This window comes from Eretmochelys imbricata, chromosome 24 (assembly GCF_965152235.1).
Source record: "Eretmochelys imbricata isolate rEreImb1 chromosome 24, rEreImb1.hap1, whole genome shotgun sequence".
Taxonomy (NCBI): domain Eukaryota; kingdom Metazoa; phylum Chordata; order Testudines; family Cheloniidae; genus Eretmochelys; species Eretmochelys imbricata.
The window spans coordinates 18,473,461-18,494,122 of NC_135595.1; the positions used below are offsets into that span (position 1 = coordinate 18,473,461).

At 55.4% G+C, this 20,662-nt stretch overlaps 2 protein-coding genes across 2 annotated transcripts in view; both read right to left on the minus strand.

Annotated features, from left to right (window-relative positions):
- Positions 1 to 238: 238 nt before the first annotated feature.
- LOC144279719 (phospholipase A2 inhibitor gamma subunit B-like) lies at positions 239 to 5,206 on the minus strand. The gene is made up of 6 exons (XM_077841327.1): positions 5,101 to 5,206; positions 4,124 to 4,251; positions 3,500 to 3,616; positions 2,046 to 2,198; positions 1,526 to 1,666; positions 239 to 588 (listed from the first exon to the last, which is right to left on the minus strand). Exons 2-6 carry the CDS (start codon positions 4,170 to 4,172, stop codon positions 374 to 376), a joined length of 675 nt encoding a protein of 224 aa, XP_077697453.1. The 5' UTR covers positions 4,173 to 4,251; positions 5,101 to 5,206; the 3' UTR covers positions 239 to 373.
- A 205-nt stretch (positions 5,207 to 5,411) lies between these two features.
- Positions 5,412 to 20,662, minus strand: part of LOC144280000 (phospholipase A2 inhibitor NAI-like) — a 34,119-nt gene continuing 18,868 nt past the window's right edge. The window contains exons 5-6 of the mRNA XM_077841695.1: positions 7,076 to 7,289; positions 5,412 to 5,500 (exon numbers count right to left, since the gene is read on the minus strand). Coding sequence (XP_077697821.1) covers positions 5,412 to 5,500; positions 7,076 to 7,289 — 303 coding nt within the window. The remainder of the gene's footprint in view (positions 5,501 to 7,075; positions 7,290 to 20,662) is intronic.

A 20,662-nucleotide genomic window follows, 5' to 3' on the forward strand; every position in this document is an offset into this window, starting at 1 on the left:
GTCCCTAAATCTCTGATGGTCAGAAGCCAGAAGGGACAGACAGGGGTGGGTTTCTCCACATTTGCCTTGTTGAATGCACTGCCCCTGAAGTTCTGGGCATGCCGCCATCAGAGACAGGACACTGGACTAGCTGTGGCCTCTCATGTTCTTACTGGGCTTCTTGACAGCACCACCCACGAGAATCACATTTTTCCCCATTGAAATAAATAAATAAAATTGCAGACAGTTTGCTCTCCAGTGTGTTTTATTCAGTGCTGCAACGTCAAGGGAATGTGAGTCCACCCGGGAGCCAAGAACCGCTGTGGGCGGGAGGGACTAACGCAGGCTGCAGGGTGGATTTCAGTACAGTGTTGCCTTTGCACCAGGTGGAGAATCAGGAGAGAAGCTTCAGCAGGAGGAGCCCAGCGAGGGCTGGGAGGAGGAGCCCGGCTGGTCTCGGAGTCACGCCCGCCGCGCCGGAGGCCACTGTGCATTTGGCTGTGATTAGATCTACCCCGATCCCTGCGATGGTCCCTGAACCCGTTTGTAACTGGGCGCAGAAGGACTCAGAAACGCAGCCCTTTATGTCCATCTGCGTTGGTCTTCCGCCTGCGTGTGTGGGGGAAAGCAGGCGATTGTCAGGGGAGCAGCTCCACTCCTCCAGCTGGGGTAGGACACAACTGCCCCCCCCCTCAGGGCCCCACCAAACTCCCCCCAGCCTCCATCTCCACCCAGCTGGGGTAGGACACAACTGCCCCCCCCTCAGGGCCCCACCAAACTCCCCCCAGCCTCCATCTCCACCTCCGGTCTGGGCCTGGATGGTCTCCCCCTCCTCCTCTGCTCTGATGCAGACTCACTGTGTGTCCTTGAGCCAGCCCCGATCTAGAGCCCACCAATGGCACTCGGATTGGATCCAGCTAGTATTAGCCTCCTCCCCTCCCTCCCCCCCCCCAGCAAAGCACTAGCCCGGGGCTGGTGGTAGCTGTGGGATCTCTGAGTAGGGTGGCTTTCTAGTGAGTTACAGCACCATGATGGGACTCTGCAAAAGTAGGTTCCCTTCCCAGTTCTGCTGCAGCCTTCCTGTATGACCTTGGACAAATCATGGCAGTGCTCAGTGCCTCAGTTTTCCCATCTTTAAAATGGGCAGAACAATCCTTCTTTTGCCTCCTTAGATTACAGGCTCTTTGGGGACAGGGACTGTATCTCACAAGGTGTCCTTTAGCATCTGGCAGAAGAGGGGACCCCGAGCTCAGCCAAAGGTCTGTGCAGCACCCCAGCATAGCAAGTGCTCCCAATACTAAGCCAGTCCCTACCATGAAAAGCTTACAGACTAAACTAGGCTCAGTCAAAGGATGGGAGAAAAACAGGAGGCCCATGGAGGGGAAGACACTGGCCCAAAGTCAGCGCTGGGAACAGAACCCAGGTATCCAGATCTGCAGCTGATACCGTAACTTACCAGACCCCACACAGCATCTCACTTCTGCCCGACTGGGGAAGGGGGGTGAACAAAGGAAAACTAACCCCAGAATAAATGAACGGAAGTTACCAGTTGTTAGGGTCTGGGTGATGTCGACACATCGGGTCTCGGATCCAGTGCACTGTATGGTCTCTTCACGGCATTGCTGAGAGGACAGAGAGTAGCAGCCCCGGCAGCTCCGGCCATTGGGTTTGGTGTCGGCCGGGGGCACTGGGAAGAAGCGGAGCAAACGCAGTCAGCTCGGGGGACGAGCCCCAGGACAGATCGGGGCCAGGAGAGCAGCTGGGGGCTGCACAGCTCAGCCCCGGGGGCCCCCTGCAGGGGGCGCTGTAGCTCCGGGGAAGCCGGGGGCAGCAGGGGCAGGGGAGGGGTTTGCAGCAGGGAGCCCTGGACCCCGCCCTGGGTGGGGCCAGCTGGGTTCACACCTGGTGGAAGCCTAGAGCCCCGCCCACCAAACTCCGCCCACCCAGAGGCTGAGTGTTATTCCAAGGGGCGCCCCCTGCGGGGCGGGAGCACCAGGCCCGGGAAGGTAACGTGGGGCAGGAGGTGCAGGGGATGGGGGAGGAGAGGCGGAGATGGGGAGAGGTACTTGTAACGGTGGTTGTTCTGCAGTCGTCTCCCACGCAGCAGGCGATGCTCGTCCTTGTTGTCATTCCCTTCCCGAAATTCATAGAGACAAGGCCAGCTTTACATTGGCTGGATATCACACACGTCTTGATAATGCTCTGGGTGTTCACTCCCGCTGCACAGGAAGGTGAAGACAGAGATTTATTCCCCTTCCACTCCCACCCCATCGACGCCCTCTTCACAGCGATGGCCCTGTGCCGTTAGCTTTCCTCTACCTGGGGGAAACTGAGGCACGGGAAGAAGAAGTGACTCACCCGAGGTCCGGCAGGGCTAGAGAAGGTCATATCAACACCTCAATCCAGCATTTAGACCCTCCAGCTCCCCACTCAGCTACCGCCTAACCCTGGGGACCCCGAATCTCCTGCCTATAAAGTCCTTTCGTTGCCAAATTTTCCACCAGGGGGTACGTGGAGGACTGATGCTATGTGTCCCGCTCACCCCTTAGCTCCGGGTTTGATCCAGGGGACTCCTTCAGAGCACGACCACCAGATCAGGCTTTGCACAAAGCCCAGCCAAGGGCAAATGGGGGGTTGCCCCCCGTATACCCAGGAGCCCAGAGGGTTGGATGCTTCATGTGGACGTGGGGAAATCAGGTTCCAGGGAATGTTTAATTATTTCATGTTACATGGGGCGGCTTCAACAGGGGAGATGAAGAGACCCTCCCGGGAGGCAAGGGGCATCTGGCACGTCCGTAGCAGGGGAGAGACCTGGGCTGAAGTCCCCAACCCAGAGCTGGGACTAGAACCCAGGAATCCTAGCCCCCCACCCTGTTCTAGGTTTGACAACTTGGTAGTATTTAAAAAACGGACACTCCAGCAGCCCCATCCCTGCCCCGCCTCTTCCCCTGAGGCCCCGCCCCCATCCACTCCTCTTTCCCCCCCGGGGCCCCCATTGCTCGCTGCTTTTCCCCTCCCTGCAGAGCCGGGGCTGGGAGATGCAGCCCCCCAGTGAAGATAGGAGGCAGCCCCGGCTCTGGAGGTGATGACCCAGCACCCCCCACCTCCCCTGCTCACAGTAGATCTGACTGGGTGCTGTCGGGTTCCCTTTTTGACCTGACTTTCCAGTTGAAAACCGGGAACCTGGCCACCCTATCCCGTTCCCGGGCCATGGGCGGCAGGTGGACCCCCACTTCAGGGAGCCTAGCCCCATGGCCCCGCCCCTCACATGAGGTCCCGCCCCCCTGGCTGGAGCCCTAAGCCCCTCTGTTCCCCTCCCACATCTGGAGAAGCCCCGGACCAGCCAGAACCCAGACCTGCCCCTCCTCCTGCCCCCCACTGCCAGAGGAGCCCCAGGCTTGACCCAGCCGGCCGACTGACCTGAGCCCCAGCCTGAGCAGCCCGACTTGCACCTTCCCTGGCCTATTATGCCCACCGTCCATGTCCCTGACCCACGTCGGTTAGCAGCCATTTCACCTACCCTGCGTGGCTTCAGTAAAAATGACACCACAAGAGTCTTGCCCAGAGGCGCAGGTCTCTAGGTTCCCCGTGCAGCTCTTTCCTAGGCCAACACAAGTCTCACACTGCAGACAGGCCCCTGGAGCAGGAGAGAGAACATGACCGGTCTAGATTTGTCCCTTCCTTGCCCCCTCACTTTCCCCTGAATTTAACTGACCCCAGCTGGGATCTGGCCTCATCGACTCCAGAGGAGCTCCGGCCGACTGACTGTGGATCAGTTCGAAATGCCTTTTATATCATCTTGAGCTCCTGTCACTGACATTCAGATCTGCTGCCTTTCAGACAAACTCGTGATGAAAATCCGCTTTCACAAATGCCCTTGGTTTCTGGCCAGCTGTGAAGTGGAACAAGTCCCTACATCGTGCTAGTGATTTAAAGAATAAATATTTCCTCCCATTTCCACACTTGCTTCACTCATTGTTTATGAATTCCAGTCCCCTCCTCCTAGACGCTCCCAGCACAGCCCCCCTTATTCTCTTGCTGCTCTTGGGTAACGTTAACTAACAGGTTCACCGGGCAGGTGGCTCTGAGCTGTTAGGGTGGAGACGTTAGGAAATCAGCCCCTGTAGGAACAGAGCCCACTCACCCGTCACCAGGAGAGCAGCGAGGATGCAGGCGGCAAGAGAAGCCTCCATGGTGATGGGGAAGCAGGAGACTGGCTCTGGGGTCTCTGATGCAGCCAAATCTCCAGCCAGTGGATTGATCAAAGACAGGCTGAAATGAGATCAGACAAGAGATTGCCCATGCCTGAGCCAGGTAAACAGGTGGATCCTCAGAGCTGTTTGCCACAGTTCTGGGGTAGCCGCATCACTGAGCCCTTCCTGGCTGGGACGTTCGCAGCACCCTCCCAGAGCTGTCAGAGACAAACTTCAAATGCTTCTGCTGGAAGGTTGTCCGCGAGGTGACTGTTTCTGGGAATCTACGACGACCACCCACAAGAACCACAAACAAGAGGGAGACAAAGCAGGCTGCTCCCTACGGTACCACGAGACGACTCAGCCACCTAGTTCTCGGAAGTGGGTTTTTTACCCACGAAAGCTTATGCCCAGATCAATCTGATAGTCTTTAAGGTGCCACCAGACTCCTCGTTGTTTTTGTGGATAAAGACTAACACGGCTGCCCCTCTGATACTTGTTCTCGGCTGGTTCTTTGCAGGCTGCCTCTGGTCCCGCACTCCCCTTCAGAGCCCTCATGACCGCCAGCAGGACCAGGAAACCCCACTCCCCCAACCCATCCACTCTGACAGTGATACCTTGTCGTTACAAACAGTCCTCAATACAAAATGTCCATTAACATTCATCGGGTGGAGGAGTGGGATGGGAGCCAGGACTCCTGGGTTCTGTCTCCAGCTCTGCAAGGTGAGTGGGGGCTAGCGGTTAGAGCAGGGAAGGGGATGGGAGCCAGGCCTTCTGGGCTCTATCCCTGGCTATGGGAGGGGAGTGGGATCTAGTGGGTTAAAGCAGGGTGGCTGGGAGCCAGGACACCCAGGTTCTAGCCCTGGCTGCAGAAGGGGCGTGGGGTCTAATGGTTAGCACACCAACAGCCCAGAGGGGTATCACTTACCAAAGGCTCCTTAGAGTAAAGTTTGCCTGGGGTGAAGTGGATGGCTAATTCTTCAGAGTGGACAAGCTGTACCAGGCTCTGTCCTGTCTCTGTCTCTTTGTGGAAGGGCTCAGTTATGTGCTGTGATGTAACATCGAAACTTTAACGGAGGTTTGCCTGGCAGAGTCTGTAAGTTTCTGTTCTCCCCATCAGCCCTGCCCACCCTGTGGGCGTCTGTGCACACTGCCAAATCCTCCTCCATCCTGCCAGGAAATCGACTTAGGGGAATGAGTGATACCAACTCTCCTGGGGTGGCAATGGGGGGTAGCGGGTCACACCAGGGACAGGGCGTCTGGACTCCTGGGTTCCGTCCCTGGTGCCATGTAGATTAAGGGCAGGATTCTTGGGTCCAGCTCCTGTCCTTGGGAGAAGCGGGATCCAGTGGTGAGAGGAGTAGGGGTGGGAGCCAGGACACCTGGGTGCTATAGATGGGGAAACGGGGCACAGCAGAGTAGGGTTGGGGGAGCCTTGGAAATCTGGGTTCCATAAGGCCGTACGGTCTAGTGCAGGGGCGGCCAAACATATTGACCCTCCGGAGCCGCATCTGAGGCTCTTCAGACCTTCAAGAGCCGGGGCGCACCTGCCAGGGCTCAGCCCTTTAGCCTTGCAGGGCGGGGGCTCTCGGGGCTCGAGCTGAAATCCCGAAATCCCCCTCCCTGCTGGACAGAAGCCAGAGGTGATGTGGGGTGGGAAGGGCATGTGTCCCCCTCAGAATTTTGCCAGGGTTTTGCTGGCCCTGCTCAGTCAAATGGTGCAACTGGTCTCCCTCCCTGCACGGGAAAGTCACAGGACCCGTCTCTCCTTTTCATTGTAAACGTTATGACAATATTCCCCCCCCTCCCCAGATCTCGTGATAACCTCTGCAAAGTTCCTGGTACATTGAAGTGCTGGGCATGGGGTTGCAGTGGCGGATTTAGCGTTAGTGGGGCCTTGTGCTCAGCTTCATTTTGGGGGCCCCTCCTTGGGACCCAGCCAAGAACATTCCCTCTTATCTCCCCCCCCGCCCCTGTTTTTCATTCTTTTTTTCTTTATCCTCCTCCTATAAGTCATAGCAAGTAAATGAAAATAAAGTGAGATACCTTGACTGGTTTGTAGTCTACTCCTTTCCCACAGACCCCTTGAAAATCGCTGAGGGTCTCGGTGGGTAACGTAATGATCTTTCCAAATATTGTGTGAATCGCTGGCTAACTATTGTAAAGTGCTTTCGATGCGAGCGCTTTATAAAAAATATATATATATTGGGGTGTGGGGTCTGGCCAGGACTTATAGTGCGGGAGGGGGCTCAGGGCCAGAGGGGCAGGGTCTGGGAGGGAGTTAGGGTGCAGGAGCAGGCAGGGGGTTGGGGTGCCGGGTCTGCCCAGGAGTTAGGATGCAGGAGGGGGCTCAGAGCTGGGGCCGGGGGTTGGGGTGTGGAGCGCGTACCTGGGGCATCTCCCATTTGGCGCAAGGGGTGCAGGTAGGAATGTGGAGGGGGGGTGCAGGAGCTCCAGTTGGGTGCTCCGGGTGGGTGGGAGGGAATGGAGGGGTGCAGGAGACAGGGAGGGCAGGGGGCTGGGGGGTGTGAGGGGATGCAAGAGTCAGGGCAGGGGGCTGGGGGTGTGAGCTGGGGCCGTAGGGGTGCTGCCGGCAAACATCTGTTCAGCGGCGGGGGAAGCGCTGGGAGGGGGGGAGGAGAGGGAACGCGGCTGCTCAAGGGAAGAGGCAGGTGGAGGGGGGAGCTTGGCTGCCGGGGGGGCACGGAGCATGCAGCAGGAGCCCCAGGAGCCGGCAGGACCAAGCTTCTGCCCCCGCAGCTGTGCGGCCCTGGGGCCCCCTGTCGCTGGGGGGCCCCGTGCCAGGGCCCCCTGTGTTTCACTGTAAATCTGCCTCTCTGGGGAGGGCTAAAGCTCTGAGGGTGGTTTTGGTCCTTTCCCCACGTTTGGTCCGTCGCACTCACCTGCAGCCCCGTTTAAAGCAGAGCGGAACGGGGGGACCCGGGCATGGAGAACAGCCAGGGCCCTGCAATGCAGCCGAGATTCTGCCAGGCCGGGCGTTCCCATCCTCTGCCTAATGACCTTGACAGCAGCGCTGGCTTCGAGCTGGTTGTAATCTGAGCTTTGTCTCTGCATCTTTGGCTTCTGTCCATCAGCCCCCAGCTCCCGCACACCGTCCTAAATGTTATGCAAGAGGAGAACTGGAGTCCCACCGGCAGCCCAGGGAAACCTCAGTTTCCAGTAAAAAACCAAAAACCATCAAAAAGCTGAAAATCATAAAACTTTTGGTGGGAAATTGCAGGTGAAAAAATTCTGCCCCCCAAAATGAAAATGTGAACAATTTGGGGCCTTAAAATGAATACCTTTCAACCTTAATCCAAATATCTCCCACCCTCTGAACCCCTCGGCCCCACCCCCCAGCCCAAAGCCCCTTCCTGCACCCCAAACCCCTCATCCCCAGCCCTACCCCAGAGCCTGCACCCCCAGCTGGAGCCCCAGCCTGGTGAAAGTGAGTGAAGGTGACAGAGGGAGGGGGATTAGAGTTGGGGGGGGGGCTCAGAGAAGGGGGGTGGGGGCAGGGCAAGGGTGTTTGGTTTTGTGCAGTTAGGAAGCTGGAAGCCCTAGAGGCAAGTACAACAAGCTAGAACCGAGCAGAGAGAAGATGTATCAGGGGCTAAGAGAGCAACGGACCAGCAGGCAGCAGAAGCTAAGAAACCCTCTGTTATTTATGTCCCACGGGAGCAGAAGTTCACGCAGTTCGGGGGCTTCCCGACTAAACCAGGAAATGCTACGGTGGAGGAGTGGGTCAAGTCTGTGAAGGCGGCTACGCGCGCGCTAAGAGGACCTGAAGAAGATCATGTGGACTTCGTAGAGGAACATGTCAAGGACCAGACCAAGGCCACGGTACAGTTCTGAATTATGCAAACTCTCTGGCATAGCCAAAAAGCCGAAGAACACCCTGTCGCCCGCCAGGAAACACTCAGGGCCAGAGGTTTCACCGGACAACGCGAGGCATGGTCCCGACACTCTGGCCTGAAAAGCTGCAGGCCTGGCAGGAACATCTCCCTGAGCCAGGGTTGGCCTGCAACAGACATGTCCATTCATCGATGGGTCATGCTCCTTTTTATCTCAGTCAGGAGAGATCCCAGGTTACCGTTCGCTATTCTGGACAGGGAGGGCCCTGAGGCGGATGAGGTGTTTGGGTCAAAGGTCACTGTGACGGGCTGGAGATAGCTCATAAATAGCAATAAGAATGTACAGCACCTAGCACAGTGGGGGCCGAGACTGGGTGCCTGGGTGCTACTGTAATACACCTAATAAATAGCAATCACAATATACAGCACCTAGCACTGGTGGGGGTCCTAGGTCTGACAATAACAATCAGATATTTGAACTCACTCCCGTCTGGCAGAGGCTGAGTGGCAGGTGCTTTATCAGACGGCTGCTTCTGTCTCTTTCAGGGGAGCAGGCCTCCTGGGCGTGCCGTTACTGAGGCGGAAATTCAACCTGTGACCATTGGGTCCCTAAGCACAACCTGGAACTAGAGGGTCTCTGATTCGAGAGCAACCCTGCAGTCCCCGACTCATAAACCTCTGCCACGATGCACCCACTCGCGGGGGCTGAAGACGCTCGCTGGCTCAGACAGGGGTCCAGCTCTGGGCTAGGAGAATGCCCCGGGAACCTGAAAGCAAAGCCCAACCAGCCCTGGTTAGGCCGGTTTTTTTTGTACGGCCGGAGACTGAGGAAGAGACAGGGGCAGGCCCTGGACTGGGTGGAAATCAGATCGCTGAGGTGGATCGAGAGCCAAGGAAGGGCCATGTTCAGAACCCTAGGGCTGGAAGGGCCCTCGAGGGGTCATCTAGTCCAGTCCCCTGCACTCAGGCTGGCCCTAAATATAGAAGAGCTGCATGGGGGATCATGTGCCCCCCCCTCCCAATTGCTGCTTGGCCTGGTGGGGCAGAGGGAGAGGGGCTCTGTCCTCCTCCACTGCCCCTGCCCCTGGCAGCCAGGCCCGGGCAGCCCACCGTGCTGGGGGGGGGAGGCGCAGCGGGAGAAGGACAGAGCCCCCTCCCCTCTCTGGTGGGGCAGGGAGAGCCTGGCGGTCCAAGGCTGGGCGCAGGGCGGCGGCAGGGGGTCGCTGGGCAGAGGAGACATGTGGGGTGGTCACACGTCCTCCCCTTTAGATTGTGCCCCCCTCCCGGTATGGGGAGGCCTGAGTCGTCTCTGGCTGAGGGAGTCCAGGCTTAGCCGGTTTGGCCGGGGGACGTCAGAAGACGATCCAGAAAACAGGGTGTTTTCACACCGTTCGGTCAGAGGCGGCTGGAAGACCCAAAGCGAGATGGCTGGACGACACACAGAAGGATCTGATTAACCGCAGAGCTGCTACAAGGCAGACTGAAACGGAGACCTGGGGTGACCCCGTGCGTCTGACCGTGATGCAGGCTCCCTGGGAACATCCCCTTCTTATACCGGGCCCCCGGCTGCCATGGGAGACCCCCACGGCTCCGCTACTTCAAGACTGGGTCCCTGGGTCCAGCACGTCTCTTTCCTATCGTGGCTCCTTCGGCAGGTCCCGAAGAGTTTGCAGCCCCGTTGGAGGCTGAACTGACGTTCTCCGGGGCTGTGTAGCTCCCGGCCTCTGCTGCCTAACTGCCCCACTCGGGATATTCTCACCTAATCTCAGGGCATGGAGCAGCTTCCATATGAGGCGAGACTAAAACGATTAGGGCCGTTCAGCTTGGCACAGAGACGACTAAGGGGGGATGCGACAGAGGGCTAGAAAATCATGCCACGGCACGGGGAAAGTGACTAGAGAACTGCTATTTCCCCTGTCCCGCAGCACCAGAACCAGGGGTCACCCCATGAAACGAACAGGCAGCAGGTTTCATACAAACAAGAGGCCGTGCTTTTTCCCACAACACAGTTAACCTGTGGAACTCATTGCCAGGGGATTGCCAGGGGGTCGTCAAAAGAACAACAGGGTTCAGAAAACAACTAGATCTGTTCCTGGAAGACAGGGTCATCCATGGCAATTAGCCAAGATCATCAGGGACGCAGCCGCATGCTCTGGTTGTCCCTAAACCTCTGACTGCCAGAAGCCGGGAGGCGAAGACGGGGTGGGTTTCTACAGAATCGCCATGTTCTGTGCACTGCCCCGGAAGTTCTGCTTGTACCACTGTCGGAGACAGGACACTGGGCTAGCTGTGGCCGCGTTTCTCTTCTTAACTGGCTTCTTGATGGTCCCACCCACGAGAATTAAATCCCCGCCCCCTTGAAATAAATAAATTAAATTTCAGACAGTTTGCTCTCCAGTGTGTTTTATTCAGTGCGACAATATAAAGGGGATGTGGGTCCGTCCGGGGGAGGAGAGCGGCCAGCGCAGGCTGTATTTGAGTGTGATGGGGCCGTTGCACCGGGTGGGGAATCTGGAGACAAGCTGCAGCAGGACGAGCCCAGCGAGGGCTGGGAGGAGAAAGCCGGCTGGTCCCGAAGTCACGCCCGCCGCGCCGGAGGTTGTGTTTTTTGATGTCAAATCTGCCGCACGGGAGTTCGTGGCTGCTGGAGCCGTGCACGTCACACTGAAGGCCTCGACTCCGGGAGGTGCGTCCGTCGCGCCAGAGGCCGCAGAGCCTGTCCAGGAGGGGTGACCTGGGGAGGGGGAGAGACCCATAGGGAGGCGCTGACGGACGGGCTGGTGAGGTGTCCCAGGCCTGCACCGTCCACCCTGCACAGTGACAGGGAGCAACAGTGCCCCCCACCTGAGAGTGAGGCCACAGGTACCCCCAGCATCCCCCAGATACCCCCTCCTAGTACACACCCCCCTCCAGCATCCCCCAGATACCCCCTCCTAGTACACACACCCCTCCAGCATTCCCCAGATACCCCCTCCTAGTACACACCCCCCTCCAGCATCCCCCAGATACCCCCTCCTAGTACACACACCCCTCCAGCATTCCCCAGATACCCCCTCCTGGTACACACCCCCCTCCAGCATCCCCCAGATACCCCCTCCTGGTACACACCCCCCTCCAGCATTCCCCAGATACCCCCTCCTAGTACACACACCCCTCCAGTATCCCCCAGATACCCCCTCCTGGTACACACCCCCCTCCAGCATTCCCCAGATACCCCCTCCTGGTACACACCCCCCTCCAGCATCCCCCAGATACCCCCTCCTAGTACACACACCCCTCCAGCATCCCCCAGATACCCCCTCCTAGTACACACACCCCTCCAGCATTCCCCAGATACCCCCTCCCAGTACACACACCCCTCCAGCATTCCCCAGATACCCCCTCCTAGTACACACACCCCTCCAGCATTCCCCAGATACCCCCTCCTAGTACACACACCCCTCCGGCATCCCCCAGATACCCCCTCCTAGTACACCCCCCCCTCCAGCATCCCCCAGATACCCCCTCCTAGTACACACACCCCTCCAGCATCCCCCAGATACCCCCTCCTAGTACACACCCCCCTCCAGCATTCCCCAGATACCCCCTCCTAGTACACACACCCCTCTAGCATCCCCCAGATACCCCCTCCTAGTACACACCCCCCTCCAGCATCCCCCAGATACCCCCTCCTAGTACACCCCCCCCTCCGGCATCCCCCAGATACCCCCTCCTAGTACACACACCCCTCCGGCATCCCCCAGATACCCCCTCCTAGTACACACCCCCCTCCGGCATCCCCCAGATACCCCCTCCTAGTACACACCCCCCTCCGGCATCCCCCAGATACCCCCTCCTGGTACACACCCCCCTCCAGCATCCCCCAGATACCCCCTCCTAGTACACACCCCCCTCCGGCATCCCCCAGATACCCCCTCCTGGTACACACCCCCCTCCGGCATCCCCCAGATACCCCCTCCTGGTACACACCCCCCTCCGGCATCCCCCAGATACCCCCTCCTGGTACACACACCCCTCCAGCACCCCCAACTTACCCCTAAAAAAGGGGAGGGGCCCACGCCAGCGCAGGGGCGGCTCGTGACCCTCGACGCCCGTCTGTGCTGGCACCTCGGCCTGCATGTGCCAAAGCCCCACACAGCACTGGCATGGGGAAGCCTCTCCGCCCCGCAGCTAAGCTCTGGAGTGGGGACAGGGCGCGATTTCCAGCCTGTTCCTGCCTTGAACCTGCAGACTCCACAGCAGCCCCCAGGGCAGGGGCTTAGCACCCTCTTCACCCGCCCCCTAGGCTGTGGGGGCTACTCCATACCCTAGGCACCCTCCCCTGCTGAGCCTCCTCTCTGGCTGGGTTTGCCAAAGCCCCTGCGGTCAGTTCCCTGGGCCCTGGTGCACAATGCACCCTTCGGGCGTAACCCCTTCCTGCTCCCGCAGTAGCCGGAGGACAGGAGGCGGCTGGGTTTTGTGTTATGTGGGTGGCCTGCAGCAGCCCGGAGGTGTTAGCTGCCTTTTGACACTGGGTGGGCAGGAAGGGGCAAGCTGCTTCCAGCCACACGGGAGCCCTGGGGGTGGGTAGAAGAGACGAGCTTTGCAAAGACACAGGCCAGGTCATCCCTTCCCTTCCGCCCACTTCTTTGTGGCTGGAAGCAGCCCCCATCCCTTCCCTCCCACACAGCGCTCAGCAGCTGCTGCTGGCCACATCCTGGTGTGAACCCTGGCAGAAATCTGGGGAGGGGGGCATGTGACCCTGGGTCCATCCCCCCCGTGTGTTGCCTCGGGGAGACCCGGTGCCAGATCCCAGGGGAGGCAGGTCTGTCCCAGGGGCCCAGTCAGGCATGGAGGGCGGAGAGCGCTGGGCAGGGCGGGTAGGGTCGGTCAGTCACCCGCCCTATCTGAGAGAGGTGTACGGGAGTGTATGTGTGACATACTCTCCCCGTGACTCCTCTCCCCGTGACAACCCTACAGCCTACAGATAAGAAGGTAAATAAAAAGAATCCAACGACCTATCAGGGGCTCAGCCAGCTTGATCTTAATTTGGATGTTCGTACTGCATCGTTCTGATTGATTGCTGCTGGAATATGAGTCATTCCCTGTATTCAGCACAGGGAACTATGTCACCCTAAGGAGAGAGAACACGATGGGTCTAGATTTGTCCTTTCCTTGTCCCCTCACCTTCCCCTGAATGTAATTGAGGATCTGGTCCGTTGAGCGCAATGGAGCTGCAGCCCGTTGACCCCAGCTGGGGATGCTGTAGAAATGCCTTTCGTAGCATCTTGAGCTCCTGGGAGTGAAATTCAGAGCTGCGGCCTTTCAGACAAACTTGTGGGGAAAATCCTCTTTCGGGAATGTCCTTGGCCCCTGGCCAGCTCTGAAACGCACCCAGTCAGGACACGGTTCTAGGGATTTAAAGAATAAATATTTCCTCCCATTTCCACAATTGTTTCACTCCTTGCAACGGGGACTTTGTGACTTCCAGCCCCCTCCTCCCCGGACGCTGTCACTCGGACGCTCCCAGCTCAGCCCCCGTGATTCTGTGGCGGCTTTTCGGTTACCTTCAGTAACAGTTTCACCCGGCAGGCGGCTCTGAGTCCATTGGAGACGTTAGGAAATCTGCCCCTGTAGGAACAGACCCCACTCACCCGTCGCCAGGAGAGCAGCGAGGATGCAGACAGCAATGGGAAAGCAGTAATGGGGTCTGTGACGGGATCTGTGATGCAGCCAAATCTCCAGCCGGGGGATTGATCACAGATGGGCTGAAATGAGATCAGAAGAGAGATTGTATATGCATCATCCGGCCGACAGAGTTAGTTGGACCACTGAGCCATTTGCCACAGTTCTGTGGAAACCACCCGCACCTCTGACCCCTTTGTGGCCGTTAGGTTCACAGCATCCACCCAGAGCAGTCAGAGACAAACCCCAAACACTCCAGCTGAAAGGTTGCAGCATAAGGTGACTCTGTTTCTGGGGATCCAAAACAATCACCGACAAGAACACAAACAAGAAAGAGACAAAGCAGGCTGCTCCCTGTGGCAGTGAGAGTCAACTCACCAGCCTTGTTCTAGGCTGGTTCTTTCCAGACTGCATCTGGTCCCATGCTTCCCTGCAGAGCCCCCAAGACAGCCAGTGGGACAGGAAACCCCACTTCCCTTCCTCCCCATTAAAGTGATAGCTTGCCATTGCAAGCAGTCCTCAATACAAAACATCCATTAACATTCACAGAGTGGAGAAGTGGGGCTGGGAGCCAGGACTCCTGGATGCTAGCCCCAGCTCTGGAAGGGGAGTGCTGTCTAGCGGTTAGAGCAGGAGGGCCTGTGAGCCAGGAGTCCTGGGTTCTGTCTCTAGCTCTGGGAGAAGAGTGGGGTCTAGTGGTGGGGGCGGGGGCTGGGAGCCAGGTCGTCTGGGTTCTATTCCTTTCTTCGGGAGAGAAGGGGAACAGGATCTAGTGGGTTAAACCAGGGTGGCTGGGAGCCAGGACACCCAGGGTTTATCCCTGGCTCCAGAAGGGGAGTGGGGTCTTGTGGTTAGAGCACAAACAGACCAGGGGGGTGTCATTTACCAAATGCATCAGATGAAGTGAGCTGTAGCTCATGAAAGCTTATGCACAAATAAATTGGTTAGTCTCTAAGGTGCCACAAGTCCTCCTTTTCTTTTTGCAAATACAGACTAACACGGCTGCTACTCTGAAACCTGAATTAGGTCGGGGTTCTCAAACTTCATTGCGCCGCAACCTCCTTCTGACAACGAAAATTACTGCACGACCCCTGGATGGGGGAACAAAGCCTGAGCCCCCTGCCAAGTCCCACCACACTGGGTAGGAAGCGGGGGGACGGGGGGAACCAAAGCTCAAGGACCCTAACAAATTCAGGGAGAGTGATCACTTTACATAAGCTATTACCAGCAGGGGAGTGGGGTGGGGGGAGAGAAAACCTTTTGTCGTGATAATCACCCATTTTTTCATGGTTTGTGTGTATGCGAAAGCTTATGCTCAAATAAATTGGTTAGTCTCCAAGGTGCCACAAGTACTCCCTTTCTTTTTGCAAATACAGACTAACACGGCTGCTACTCTGAAACCTGTTATAGTGTAAGGTTTGCTGATGCCAAGTTAAAGATAATAGAGAGAGAACTACAAGGCCAGACAGAATGTGCTGGTTGTTTAAGTTGCTAGGAATGCTTGTTAGAGGTTGCAGGAAATAAACATTGTTGTAACCCATATAAGGAAGCCAGAGTATTTGTGCAAAGTTTTAATTGGCTGATGTGCAGTGCAGTAGCATTAAGGAATATAAAAGTGTGTGTAATGACCTGCTCTGGGTGCAGGAGTTGAGATTCTGTTCTCCCTGGACCTTGTTTGCAGCTGCAAATAAACTTTTATGCTTCTCCACCCCGTTGTGATTATTGGGTGACGCACACCGGGCAACGAACCCCTGCTGTTGTTTTGCCTCTCGGCACTGGGTGCCGGCAACAGATGCATCAGCCAGAATCTTGTGTCTGAAGCTGATTTCAAGGCAGCAACAGACCTTTAGGGTCACCACTTTGTTACAGGGTTAAAATTAGCATTTTGAAAGGGTAAAAGCATGCAAGAATTGTTTTCTCCTGCATTGCAATCTGATGTTCTTGTTCAAATGTTCTGTGTAAATTAATCCTGTTTTGTGTGCAAATGAGGGATGTGTGTGTTAGAAGATAAGTGTGAAGGCCATCACTGGACCAGATTTCTAGGGAGGAACCGAGGACAGTCGTGAGGGCTTCAGGAGATGGCAACACGCCCCTATTGAGATGTCAGAGGAGGGCAAAGAGATGACTCTAAAGATGAGGCAGGCATCTATCAATGGGGACAAGATAGCTGTGATCAACACCAGCATGGGGTAACTCCCTGAGAGACTGATAAAAGAACAAGATAAAGGATAAGGAGGACCATTTAGAGAAAACAATCTCAAATGGCAATTAATTACAGCATGACTGCAAAATTCATTGGTCCCAATGAGTAAAAATTGCTATATAAACGAGGTGCTTTGTCACTGGATTTTGGGTTCGTCCTGCTAAGACTTCCCCAGAGCATTGTGTCACGACCGACAGAAACCGGCTCCTTCCTACCATGACAAATCTAGCTGGCCACTAGATTGATCCGGACCCTGGACTGGTAACTATAAAATCAACTGGCGGGCCTGTGTGCGTGTGGGTGTGATTGAATGTATATGCTAACTGTTGTAACTTCAATAAACGCAGCGTGTTGCCTTTTCCCCTGAAAAAGATCCCCTGTGCTTCTCATAAGCATAACAGTCTTAGTGGAGAATTGCGAAAGGGGGAAGACGTGCACTGTGATTGCTGAAAATATTGCTAAAGGGAGAAGGTATCCCATATGTATAAAGTGATGGTTCATTCGGTGTGCACACCCCGGCTCATAGAGATACCGGGCAATAGTGGGAGCATTAGAGTCCTCACTGCCCCTACCTGTCTGTCGGGGAAAACTGTACAGATATATATATTTAAGCTGTTTGTACAAACTGTCTAGGTATATACACCCCACCAATCATAGAGATACCAGGCCATAAGGGGGAGGATTCGAGTCCTTGCTGCTCCTACCTTTCTGTCGGGGAAAAATTGCATAGGTGAATATACCCTCGGTCGTAGCAGGGTCGGTCCCAAAAGGAAGGGGGCTTAGCATTCCCCCCTCCTGCTCTGTCAGTCAGGGTTTTTACCGAGTATACGCTTTTTGTGTTGTGTAAGTCCCAGCCCAAGGGCATGGAAAAGTTATAAAAGTAAAAGAACTTTATTAAGAAAATATGTTCAGGCAAAAAGAGTCCCCGAAGGACAATGCTCAAGAGGAGCAAAAGAAATTGCTATTCATACAGGAAATGACTCCTTTTAAGAAAATTTTGCAAACATTTGGGCACAGCCCGTGGACTGAACAAGCATTGCCCGATGTCCATACTATCTAGATTGGCAAAATATTTGTTGGTCTACAGGCCATCGATCCCGATAAAAAGGGACTCGAATGCAATTTAGCTCTTGGGGGAAGCATGCAATGAGGCATTCCTCCGCTTGGCGAGCTGCCGAGAGGAGAATGCTGCACTGTGTGAGAAACTTGGTGTATCTGAACGAGAAACTGATAAATGGAAAATACTGGCCACCAGGGTCCAAAGCCAGTTAGACATTCTCAAAGATACCCTAAGAGGAATTAAAATAAAAGAGGGGATTAGCTGAACAAATAGAGGAAAAAGAGAAAAGAGAATCAGGTTCTAGAGGGAATGGTAAAGAAACTAACGTTAGAACAAGGTAAAGCCCCCGCCACCACCACCGTTGCGAATCTATTTTTAAACACCTCAAACAAAAATTGGGGTTTGCCCCCCCACCACGTAGCGGCCGTGATGGCAGGAGAATGGGGCCAAGCCCAATACAGCGAGATCCCCGAACGGGAGGGAGAATGGGACCCTAGTGAAGCTTGGAATGGAGATATATGGGATGAGCCCCAGGGATTGGAACCTATCCAACAAAACCCTATTGCAGGCATACCGCAAACAGCAGTCACAGCACCCACACCGGGTGGGGGAAATACAACTCTCACCACCGTCCCTGTATCAGCTGCTGATCTAAAAGCCATGGCTGAGAATTTGGGACCCCTAAAGAGACCCAGTTTCTGCCGATGGTGCTCTCATGCGTTTTTTCTCGCAGTAAGGGAAGAGCTGAACGCCACTGAAGCCCCCCGCTGGATGAGCATCTGCAGGGCGTCAGAGAGTCGGGGGCCCGAGATAGGATTAGAGTCGACGAGAAGAGCAGCTTAGTAACTTCAATGGGACGTTTTGGGGAGCAAATAGGCAGGAGCAATTTTATAGCACAAGCCGTAGCCACAACCCAAGAGCCCAATGAAGACCCCAAGAATTATTTAACCCGATGGGGTTTGATGCAGGTAATGGCTGGCTTAACACTGGTGGGCAGTGCCTCCACGCTGGATACAGCGGCAGTCAGCGTACAATCCTTAAGAGACTAAGCTGCTTCCCTAACCCCCTACTATTAGGAAAAACTTTTTCACTAGGAGGGTGGTGAAGCACTGGAATGCGTTACCTAGGGAGGTGGTGGAATCTCCTTCCTTAGAAGTTTTTAAGGTCAGGCTTGACACAGCCCTGGCTGGGATGATTTAGTTGGGGATTGGTCCTGCTTTGAGCAGGAGGTTGGACTAGATGACCTCCTGAGGTCCCTTCCAACCCTGATTTTCTATGATTCTATGATTCTACTACTCCGGGGGCCTTGGAATTTGGCAAGAGGGTCGCTCACCTACCCTAGGGGAACTAAGAAGTTCGGTCCAACAAATAACCACCCGTTCTGGACCACAGCCCACTAGAGAAAGGGAACAAGCTGCCTATGTAGCTACATTAGAAGGAGCCGTTACGTACACCAAGGGGAGCGGCACCAAGGGAATCACGGGCTCCCGAGGAGGATATACTAGAGGCCGTTCCCGTGGACGGGGAAACCCAGGGGGACAGGGAGATCGGTTATACCCAGACCTCCAGACACCCTCCTCGCAGCACTCAAAGGAGGGAGGTGGGCTCACGGAAAATGAGGTTCACCGGCTAGCCTGGTGAACACTAATGCAGCACGGGGCAAACCGAGAACAGTGGAACGGGGCCCCTACACTAGACCTGGTCAGGGAAGCCATGAGGTTGCAAACCCCACCTAAAGAGGTGGCTAGCATAACTCCTAGTGCACCGCCCCCCTCTTCCTCACTGCAATGCCTCCCAGACCCACTCCCTTTTCGGGGGCAAGAATAGAGGGGCCCGCTGAATGGGAAACCCCCACCACCAGTAGGGGCACGGAGGTGGAGGTTCATAGGCAGCGTCTCTGTACGGCCGTGTGTGTCCGTTCAGCAGGCTGGATATACCCCTAAACTAGCTTTAATAGCTACAGGGGCTGCTGTATCCTTAATCAAAACAGCCGCAAAGGCAGGAAAAGGATTAAAACAAGTAGCTTTAAAATCCTTTAAAGGGAAACTTAGTCTCGGGTGGGAATGGACTCAAGTCCTTTTTTCAGTACAAAGGTTTAAGACATTGGGGGATTAGATCCAGACTCCCGACATGGTTGATGAAATTATCTGGGATCCAACTGGTTGTTTAAAAACCATGTGGTGATGGATATGCCTAGAGGTACCCTGTGGAAGTTAGAAATTCCCCCTCCCCACTCGGTAAAAAGCAGGCAGGATGTTATGTTATCAAAAGAGGAAGAGAGACCGGCAGCTGCACTTACAACCCAACAAGCTGAAAAGTGGCACTTGAAATTCCCCTCAATAGGGACTCAAAAGAAAACAGATTGCTGTAAAATTAATGCTTGCGTTTAGATTGTTGGGGAATTTGTGCCTCTCCAGAAACAACACTCGTACCCGAGGGAGGCAAAGGCCCCATTAGTGCAAACCATCCAGGACTTAGAACAACAAGGGGTCATCCAAAAAACAAATTCACCCTTGAACTCCCCTGTGTGGCCAGTGCTGAAGGCAGATGGCCAATCCCGGTGTCTAACAATTGATTATAGAAGAATCAATAAGGGCACCATTCCTATGGTTTCTATTGTGGCCGATATGACACAGGTCATACAAAAAGTGCAGGCCAGATCTAAATATTTCTGCTGTTTATTTGGACAACTGTTTCTTTGCCACACCCCTACATCCGGACTCCCAAGATCAGTTTGCCTTTACAATAAAGGAGCAAGGATTCACGATGTGACGGAGAGACTGCCGAGACTCATCGAGCCCTCAGTTCGCTACCCCTTCTTGCTTCTCCACGTGGGCTCCAATGACACTGCCAAGAATGACCTTGAGCGGATCACTGCGGATTACATGGCTCTGGAAAGAAGGATAAAGGAGTTTGAGGTGCAAGTGGTCTTCTCGTCCATCCTCCCTGTGGAAGGAAAAGGCCTGGGTAGGGACCGTCGAATCGTGGAAGTCAACGAATGGCTACGCAGGTGGTGTCGGAGAGAAGGCTTTGGATTCTTTGACCATGGGATGGTGTTCCATGAAGGAGGAGTGCTGGGCAGAGACGGGCTCCACCTAACGAAGAGAGGGAAGAGCATCTTCGCGAGCAGGCTGGCTAACCTAGTGAGGAGGGCTTTAAACTAGGTTCACCGGGGGAAGGAGACCAAAGCCCTGAGGTAAGTGGGGACGTGGGATACCGGGAGGAAGCACGAGCAGGAGCGCACGAGAGGGCAGGGCTCCTGCCTCATACTGAGAAAGAGGGACAATCAGCGAGTTATCTCAGTGTCTCTACACAAATGCAAGAAGCCTTGGAAACAAGCAGGGAGAACTGGAAGTCCTGGTGATGTCAAGGAATTATGATGTGACTGGAATAACAGAGACTTGGTGGGATAACTCACATGACTGGAGTACCGTCATGGATGGTTATAAACTGTTCAGGAAGGACAGGCAGGGCAGAAAAGGTGGGGGAGCTGCATTGTATGTAAGGGAGCAGTATGACTGCTCAGAGCTCCGGTATGAAACTGCAGAAAAACCTGAGTGTCTCTGGATTAAGTTTAGAAGTGTGTGCAACAAGGGTGATGTCGTGGTGGGAGTCTGCTATAGACCACCGGACAGGGGGATGAGGTGGACGAGGCTTTCTTCCGGCAACTCACAGAAGTTACTAGATCGCAGGCCCTGGTTCTCATGGG